General features: G+C 29.8%; 1 protein-coding gene across 1 annotated transcript; it reads right to left on the bottom strand.

Moving 5' to 3' along the window:
- Nucleotides 1-708: 708 nt before the first annotated feature.
- On the bottom strand, nt 709-3,211 carry LOC131656884 (myb-related protein 306-like). The gene is made up of 3 exons (XM_058926455.1): nt 2,943-3,211; nt 2,521-2,650; nt 709-1,807 (listed from the first exon to the last, which is right to left on the bottom strand). The coding sequence occupies exons 1-3, from the start codon at nt 3,076-3,078 to the stop codon at nt 1,162-1,164; spliced, it is 912 nt and encodes a 303-aa protein (XP_058782438.1). The 5' UTR covers nt 3,079-3,211; the 3' UTR covers nt 709-1,161.
- Nucleotides 3,212-9,507: the final 6,296 nt, after the last annotated feature.

Raw genomic sequence — 9,507 nt, 5'->3', positions numbered from 1 at the left:
AATAACAATTAATATATAAATATTTTATACAATCGTCCAATAAAAAATCACTAATCATCTTAATAATTCAAGTCATTTGAAAATATTTGTTTGGTTTGGCGTGATGCACGTCGTTCATTGAACTGTCTATTCATTTCTTATTTTCTCTTATAATAAACACACTATTTTAAAAATATAATTTATTTATTTATAAAACACATGTTTATATATAAAAATTCTATTTCAATAATAAAATATTATTTGACAAATAAAATTGAATTTAATTATGTACACACCGTTTTACAATTAAAATCTCATTTAAATATAAACATATAATTTTGCAAATGAAAATTAATTTATTTTATAAAAAACTTGTTTTCATTAATATAAAAAATAAATAAATTAATGTTGTTATGAGATATTAAAACAATAACTTACACTCATTTTATTCAATTAGCACATATCAACAAAGTTATCTCAACTATCTCAAAATTGATTTGATTATGAACACATCATTTAACAAACTAAGTTTATTTAATTATGAACTCACTATTTTGCTATTATTATTTAAAATTCTTACAAATTAAAATCTCACTTAAATAATATTCAAAATTAAAAATTATAATGTATTTGATGTGTCACTAAATTTGATGATTGACTTTGTCGGGAGACCAAAAAATTAAAATTTTCAAATAATAATTAGAAAATTTGTTTTATTTTATTATAGTATTTCGAATGTGACTCATATAACATAGAAAAATAACTATTAACTCAAAAATACTTAACTCCAGTAATCTTTTGGTATATAACATAAGCAACGATATACATGTACTTAATTATAATATACACTTGTTTGTTTGACTTGTGAGTTACATTCCTAATTAGAACTATTGTCCCATACTTTCATGAACAATATCTATATCACACAAATCAAGAAAGAAAAATTAAAAGATAAAATTGTATTACTGAAATAAAAAAACTAGAGACGAAAAAATTGAAAATATTTTTTCCTTTCAAAGTCTCTAGTTCTTTATCCTTGCAACAAAATTTAAATCATATTATTTTTTGTGTGTCTAATTATCTTGTTGGTATGTAATTCAATTTTTCTTCTACCATAATTTTAATAGAATCAACCTCTTATATCATATTTAGTATAATATATATTATTTAAAGAGTTATTTACTAAAACAACCCTGATGTATTTTCCTGCAATGACATGTTCATTATATCTTCATTGCACTGAGCAGCTCCATCATCAAAAAGCCATTTTTCCAAGAACATGAGAGGAACTTGAGTTTCCTGGTTTGGCTTATTTTCATATTGATAGAAGCAAGAATCCATTGTCAAATTGTTGTTTTCTTCAACCACAGATTGAGAACAATCAGAATTAAACGAGTTAAAGCTCAACAAAGAGTCAAAACCTGCTTGATCTTTTTGCATGCATGCAACATTACTCTTTGCACCTTCACTAGAGCTTGAACCTGTAGGTTTTTTCATCCACTTTTCGAGCAATTTAGCAATGTTTTCAGTGTTGGATGCGTAAGGGAACGGTGTTGTGGTTTCGGCTTCGGGTAAAAGAGGCGTTGATGATGATTTGTCAAGAGAAAGTGCTTCGCATAAAGCTTGTTTTGCTGTATGGATATCTGTTTGAAGCCTTCTTTCCCATTGGCCTTTTACCTGTGGAGAAGAAGAGTTTCCTTCTTCTTCATTGTTGTTATTGTTATTCCCTGTTTGGATGTTCTTTAGCTTTTTCTTCAAATGTGTGTTCCAGTAGTTTTTTATGTCATTGTCTGTCCTTTGTGGAAGATAGGAAGCTATGGCAGCCCACCTGGATTAATTCATGTCAGAATCTTTATAACAAAATATTGATTACAAAATTTCAATAAAACTCAATTCTATCTATTTTCTTTATAAGTAAGATATCATATGCGCGCAAGTGGAAAGACTAATCATTCGAGTTCCGAGAATTTCTATTCATTCTTTTCTATTTATTTAAGTTATGTATTTGAGAATCAATCTATTGTAGTTGAATTAAATATAATTTCACACAAATGTGTAAATATAATACTAATAAATTTTTATTAAAAAAAGAATTTTGTGTAGTATTATTTTTCAGAATCTACTCAAATCTAGATCTTTTGTCTACGGGAAGTGACCTGATTTTCTCTAATTCGAGGTATTAGTCTTAGCAGTTGCACATAGAGAATATTCGATTTTTATTTTTATTGAAAAAAAGAAATCTAAATAGTTAGATGCATCAATAATTAAATTTAATGGTTGAGATTTGATAGGTTGAATTACAAAATATGAGAGAGACTATCCTCACTTAATAACAAACTTAATTCATGTGTCAATTATAGGAATCAAAAGTCAAATTCTGGCTTTATTATAAACAAATTGGTTGGTTTACACAACTAAACTTTTCAAGTACAAATTTAAAGATTTTCACCTAAATTATCAACCTTTGGAATAAAAACAAATTACTAAAGAATGTAGCAATAGAGAATGATAAATATAGGATGAGATTAGACACTACAGTACCTGTTTCCCAAAAGTGCTTGAAGATGGATTATCATCTTTTCTTCATGATCATTGAAATTACCTCGTTTGATACCTGGTCTAAGGTAATTCGTCCATCTCAGTCTGCAACTTTTACTACATCTCATCAAACCTAAAAATTCAAAATCAATAAATTGTTTAAAATATCAAACACATACACAAAAAAAAAACACAATAAATTAGAAAAACATTTGAACTAGTTGAATTATGAATTAAAATGAGTTACAGGTCGTAGGTTCAATTTCTGACAAGAAAGTAAATATAATTCAAACAACTAACTGGTAGCTATGATTATGAACAACTCTTTATCTGAATCTTGAAGAAGAAATAGCTTCAAACATAGATGAAACAATTTCTTAGATTCAAATTTTTAGATGATGATGATGATGATGAAATTTTGTTACCTGTACTATTGGGAACAGATCTCCAATTCCCAGGTCCATGTTCTTGAATGTAAGATACCAAAACTATATCCTCTTCTGGAGTCCAAGGACCTTTCTTAACACCAACTTTGTCACAGCAAGGTGGTCTCCCCATCATTACTTTTATATATGAAAGCTAACTAACTTTCTCTTACTTTCTCAATTCTTTGAAATTTTACTCTATTCCTTTCTCTTGTTTCTAAGAAATATTTCTAGACAAGTTTCTGCAAATGGGGTTGCCTTGTCTGTATCATTAGGCCTATGTATATATAGATAAAAGAAAAAAAAAATTAAATTTATAAAATAAAATAAAATATTTTCTTTTAATCGATGAAGCTAAGAGATGAGGTGGCTTATAGTAAAAGAAAAAAAAAAAGAGTCAAAATGGACAGCAAAAGCATTTACTCTTGTTCCTTGCTAAAGTCAGCTATGTGTTCATCTTTCTCAATAAACGTTACATATAAATCCAGGGAGCATTTAATATGAAATTTATGAATAGTGGAAACACCTAGAGAGAGGTTTATGATTGGAGGAAAAAAACAAATTTTACTTTTCTGTCGTTTTCTTGATTTGATTACGTAGTATGAATGACTTAGTTGGTTTTTTTGATTTTCCTCCTAAAATATGACTTGCTATTTCAATCTTATTATCATCAATTCATATTCATATAGATAAATGATTGAATTCAACGGATAATTAACTATTGAAAAATAGATTATACAAAATCATGGTTTATGTTAGTTGTTAAATTTTGTTTTTTGATAGTAATGTTAGTTGTAAATTTTGATGGGATGAATTTTGCTAGTAGTGTGCTATAAACACCATCTTATGTCCACCGCTATAAGTGTTATATTTCTTAATAAAATTTTATTTTGACGAAATCACCAACCTATATTAAATTACTTTCATTAGACATTTTAATTTTAATTTTAATTTTTATTTAAAAATATATCATATATTCTTTCGGTTGTGAGGATCAATGAAAAAAGTCCCTCGAAAATAAATTTTGATTCTGATTTCGTGTTTTATTTATAATAATAATAATAATGACGCTTTTTTTATTTCAATATAAAAAATAAATAACAATTCTCCTCGATTACTTGAAAAAACCGAGAGAAAAAGTTATCGTAAATTTATATATAAAACACCACGTAATTACTCTTGCCCTAAACTTAACTCATTTTTCTGCCTTTAAACTTCACTTTTCATTAATGTATATGTTATGTTAAGGAACAAGAATGAGTGAGGCAAGTCTTGGTAGCGACGACGATGTTTGCTACTACGTTGGAGAGGTGGGAGTGAACCTGCAACATTAGCACTTCATCGCTCAAATTACTTATAAGGAAACTCAGGGTGAAGTGAAATGTTAGAGAAATGAGTCCATACTTGTTTTGACGCGAGAAAGGGAGTGTTTATAAGGTTGAACTAGGCCTTATTAACCTTTTCCTTAGGCCTTGATTTGGCCTGTAATAGTTACCATAGGCTTTGTTATGCTGAGGAGCATAAGAAGTTTTTGACCCAGACCGGACAAAGTTAGGATTTCTTCTCTCGAGTTGAGCAACAGAAAGTTAGGGGAAGACATTCAACAAATGCTTATCTAATCATTGGAATGTTTCCCCTATTATCTCACGCATGGCTTTAAGTGACCAACTTAGGCAATGACGTACATGACAAGACCATTCGATTACACTTGAGTGTATTTGTTACCTCGTGGAGTCATTTTGGGTTGTTCGATCACTAGGATGGCGTCACCCCATGATTTTGTAATGTCAATACTAAGAAAAATACCTTTTGTAAAATTATATTACAACGGCCTCTTGTTAACCGTGGTGATATATCGTTTTTGGGCGCTTTTTTCTTGTTTTTACTAAAAAATATATCACTACGGTCATTGTTAAAATCTGCTGTGAAATGTACCAGGAGTTACAGGGTCCAAATCCCAGCTTCCTCAATTTTCAATTTTATCGACATAAAAAGGGAATGTCCTTGTATAACACAACAGTTCATTTAGTCAATCATGGTGTAAATTCCAATCATTTCATCATGGTTCTTCTTATCAACAGTGATGAAAAGTGATATTTATTTGTATATAAGCGAGAATCTGGGGATTGAACCCATGTGAAGAACACTTTACCCCTCGGTGTTATAATAACTGAGGGGTAAAATGGCCATTTTTCATGACGCCATTTGTTACCTCGTCTCTGTAACCAATGTTAAGGCCCTTTTGCGACTAAGGTCACATCCCTTTTTTGTAATACTATATGGTTCCTTCGATCCTATACAAGTTTTTCTATCTGTTTGGAAGCTTATGAAATTCAATGAATTCCAACAATGTTACTTCTATTTCTTACTATCTCATCATGCATTGCATGTATTACATAGATTAACTTAAAGTAAAACTTTACTAGCGTATTCTTCAAATGTTAATTTTATTTAAGATATTCTCTAAGTTTTCATCCATTTAGGATTGAAGTTTACTAACAATATTTTGAGATATGTGTAGTGTAATCGGAAACCTAAAATTATGTCTTAAAGTTTGTTCTTGATTGATCTTATTCAAAGATGGATGTGAATTCATATGACAATGTGCTTGAAGTTTTTGAGAGATAAAAGAAAGCAGAAAAAGCCTCTTCTAGTGACCTACTCTTCCATGGTTATTGTAAAAGGAATATGAAGACAGTTTGTGACATTTGGCAATATTCTCTGAGTTCTCAACAATTATAAAAGAAACAAGGGTTGCAAGGTATTCCTTAAAGTGCTAATGATCGTTAAAAAGTTGATATTTGAAAGTGAGATGATGTGACAAACAAATATAATAAAGACAACAGACGTACAAGTTCATTTGAAACCTTACAAAGGAGAGTCTGATAGTATTCTTCAGACGTGCAAGAAGAGTTGTATCCAATTATTTTATATCATAATCATTCAATCATTCCATGCATCGATTTAATTTTTATTTCATTCGTTCATTGTAACTACATGTGCATCATTCATCCATTCATGCATCACCATTTATTTCTAACATTAAAAATTATTTTAGGCATTTGCATCAAAGTTGTTTATCATTAAAAAAAATGCATTTCATTAAAACATTTCATCATGCATTAAAGTTCTTTTTTGAAATTTTTCGAAAATTGCTTCATGATTCGAGTTACCCTTACAACATGATCTGAATCACAAGTCATGAAATTTTTAAGTTTTGAGGCTATGAATATTGATTCAAGTTACAGGTATAACATGATTCAATTCACGGCCAAAATACCTGAATTTTCTAACGGGTGATTTGAATCACACGAATAACATGATTCAAATCATGAAACAAAAAGTCACATTATTTTTTAATCTCTTCGTCTTTTCATTTCACTTCTTATTTTTCATTTCAAAACCTCTCATCTCACTAAAATCCTATTTCTTCGAAAATCTTCATAATACTCATTCATCATCAATCATCATAAGCCCTTATCTCATATCATCTTCATCACTCAAAATCATCACCATAAAACCTATTTTCTCTTCAAACCTCATCATAATGACATCAACCCTCCCTTAAAAGAATTTGTTTGATAAACAAAAGGATAAGAGAAAAGTTTCATCATCCATTCCAATTCCTCAAATTCTTAAGAAAGCTAGAAAAAAGGTTCAAGCAAATGAAAATTCTTTTGATGCAAGAGCTCATAAAAAGTTAAAAAGCAGTAAACATCAAAGCTCCGATCAAGATTCTTCTCAAACCAGTAAGGAAGTTAGAAGCATGATTCCAAATGATAAGTTGCATAGGCATGTCAAGGATTTTCTTAACAAACCTGTGGAATTAGAATATTTTGTGAACATATTGATTGAGTCTAAGTTAAGTGTAATTTTTTTGGCCCTGTAAGAAAATCATAAGCTGCTTAAGTTTCTCAGTTTGGATTAAAAAATTAACCTGATCCTTGTCAAAGATTTTTACTCTAATCTATTTGTGAGTCTTGAAGGTTTAAAATGTCAGTTTAGCAATAAATGGATTAAATTCACATTGAAGGACTTTTACACTCATTTTGGTTTGTGGGAAAAAGGGAATGAAATTGGCATCATTAATGTTCCAAATTTTGTTAAGTTTTAACTGGTTAAGAATAGGGGAAGTCAAAACCAAACCGGTCCAATAGAAAATCGCAAAACCAAACCAAACTAAACTGAAACCACAAAAAAACGCATTTGTTTCGGATGTGTTTGGGTCATTTTTTAACAAACCGCGCGGTTCGGTTTCGTTTGCGATTTGTATTTTACAAACCGAACCAAACAGAACTAAACTGCATTATGTTACAACCCCCAAACTTAAATTAACTTATGTCCAACCCAAAATCAAACCTATTATATCCTAGCCTTACGATTACGAATGATTTTCTCTTCCTCACACTTAAGGTTTCAGTTTAAGTCTTCTCAAATGTCTCCTAGCGGTATTGCATCTCTTTCTGATCTTTTTTTCCAAGTACATATCACATGTTCTTTTCTAGTTTTTTCTCTTAAGTTTTTTCTTTTTCATCTTATTATATTTATTCTACTATTCTCTCTTCCATTACGATTTTAAGTTTTATCTACTTATCTAATCTCTCATCTCTTTTTCGTCTCCTCTTTTTTTCTATTTCATTATAATGCTTTTGATATTGTTTCATGCTACTATTTTATGTGTTTTATTTCACTTTTATTTAATATTATTTTTGTATATTAAATGGAAAGTTGTTATCCAAATATGATGAATTTTGTTGTTATTTGATAATGCATGAAGGATTAAATACAAAATTATATTGTCATCTATATATGTATGTATGGCTCAATAAATTTTTGTAAAAAAAATGAACCAACCCAAAGCGCATTGGATCATGGTTTGAACCTAATTAGAATCACAGCTCTCCATGAAGGATAGGAATGGGATCTTCCCAATTTGACTTGAATCATTAGTTGAACTGACTTGAATCACAATATTTTGTGACTCGAATCATGCTTTCTTCTTGACTCGAATCATAGCTTCAAATGTTCAATTTCAACCTTATATTTAAATTGTTATTTCTGTGATCCAATACAAGTGTGTGAAACAATGTGGGTGAAACCATAGAGACAAAATATCAATTTGACTTCTTTTCTCTAGAGTGTCTATTCCAAGAACTTTTGAATCTTTCTCGTGTTTTCTAGAATAACTTCTTGAGTGTTAATCCATGTCAGATTCACTTCTTTTTGTTAAACATTATTCTCATGTAATTTGTTGTTGTTGTTGTTGTTGTTTGAGGGAAATTAGAGTGAGTGAGTTGATCAATCTTGTAGTAATTCATGGTTAATTAAGCTCGTGATATATCCTTCAAGATCCAAGACCCATTTATCTAGAAATTAGAGAGAACCTTTGTGTGTGTTCTTCTTTCACCCACATATAATTCCTTGATTAACACATTGTGAATTATAGTTTGTGTGAGATTTCTTTGGAATTGTTCATCATCTTTATCCTTAGTCATTTTTCATTGTTGTGATCCTTCATCTTTAAATATTTAGTGTTTAAAGGAGACTAGTGGTACATTAGGGTGTCTAATATTTTTGTGTAAAGTTTGTTGTTTGTAACAGATGGAGGTATCATTTCTTGAATACAATTTCGTTCTTATTGGTATCTATCAAGAAGGGAATTTTAGTATACTCCATGGAAGATTTTGGCTAAGTCAAGTATATATTGTTCGTAAGGCGAAATTGGAAGTTGTTCAAATTTGGTGAGATTGTAGAAAGACTACTTGTAGATAAAGTTGAGAGTTGTGCAATCAACGCTTAGCTAATGGAAATCGATCATACTGGAAATCATTGGGATCAAGTGAATTTCCACACACTAATAATTGGAGCAAGCTATTGTGGATAGCAAGGTTATTGGATCAAGATCGTTGGGGATCCTGTTTTGTTAGCAGTTTGAGTGTCTTCTTCAACTGAGGGAATTATCATGCGATATTTCATTGCAATAAAAATACTTGTATTAAACATTAAAGAGTGGAGTATGCAAAGCGAGGACGAATACCGAACCACTCTATATCTCTATGTATCTTTTTTCTCTTCCCTTACCTCCTTTAATTTTTCAGCATTCATTATTATTATTATTGCATTAGTGCATTATTTCATCATATGTATGTCATTTAGATTTGACCGTTCTTATAGAGATATAATGTGTTAACTTAGGTTTATGATGCATCAATCTAATTGGATCATCATAAATCCAATTATGCCTTGAATGAGTATCTATGTAAAGTGTTTTTAAATCTCTTTGTTTAAAACGGTTTTGGTTATCTTGTAAATAACTTGCATTAGAAGTATAAAGTCCTTAGTGATATCTTGTAATAATTTAGTTGGTTTGATTCATTTAGATGCTTCCAAGCTCTCATAGTGATATGGTTTTCTTTGGTGCATCTATCATTTATGGTATTCATTACATAGATTAACTTAAAGTAAAACCTTACCAGTGTATTTTTAAAATATTAATTGTATTTAAGATATTATCTAAGTTTTGATTCATCCAGGATTGAACTGACATTATTTGGAGGCATGTGCA

The sequence above is a fragment of the Vicia villosa genome, linkage group LG3, assembly GCF_029867415.1.
Source record: "Vicia villosa cultivar HV-30 ecotype Madison, WI linkage group LG3, Vvil1.0, whole genome shotgun sequence".
NCBI classification, from domain to species: domain Eukaryota; kingdom Viridiplantae; phylum Streptophyta; class Magnoliopsida; order Fabales; family Fabaceae; genus Vicia; species Vicia villosa.
Note: the sequence above shows the minus strand (reverse complement) of the source record. Positions and strands in the feature narration are given on the sequence as shown.

What these genes read in the sequence shown, in the direction of transcription:
- LOC131656884 (XM_058926455.1), bottom strand. Translation starts at nt 3,078, where the DNA reads ATGATGGGGAGACCACCTTGCTGTGACAAAGTTGGTGTTAAGAAAGGT. An exon ending in ATCTGTTCCCAATAGTACAG is followed by an intron (nt 2,651 to 2,942) that starts GTAACAAAATTT and finishes TTGAATTTTTAG; the next exon opens with GTTTGATGAGATGTAGTAAA. An exon ending in CAAGCACTTTTGGGAAACAG is followed by an intron (nt 1,808 to 2,520) that starts GTACTGTAGTGT and finishes GAATTAATCCAG; the next exon opens with GTGGGCTGCCATAGCTTCCT.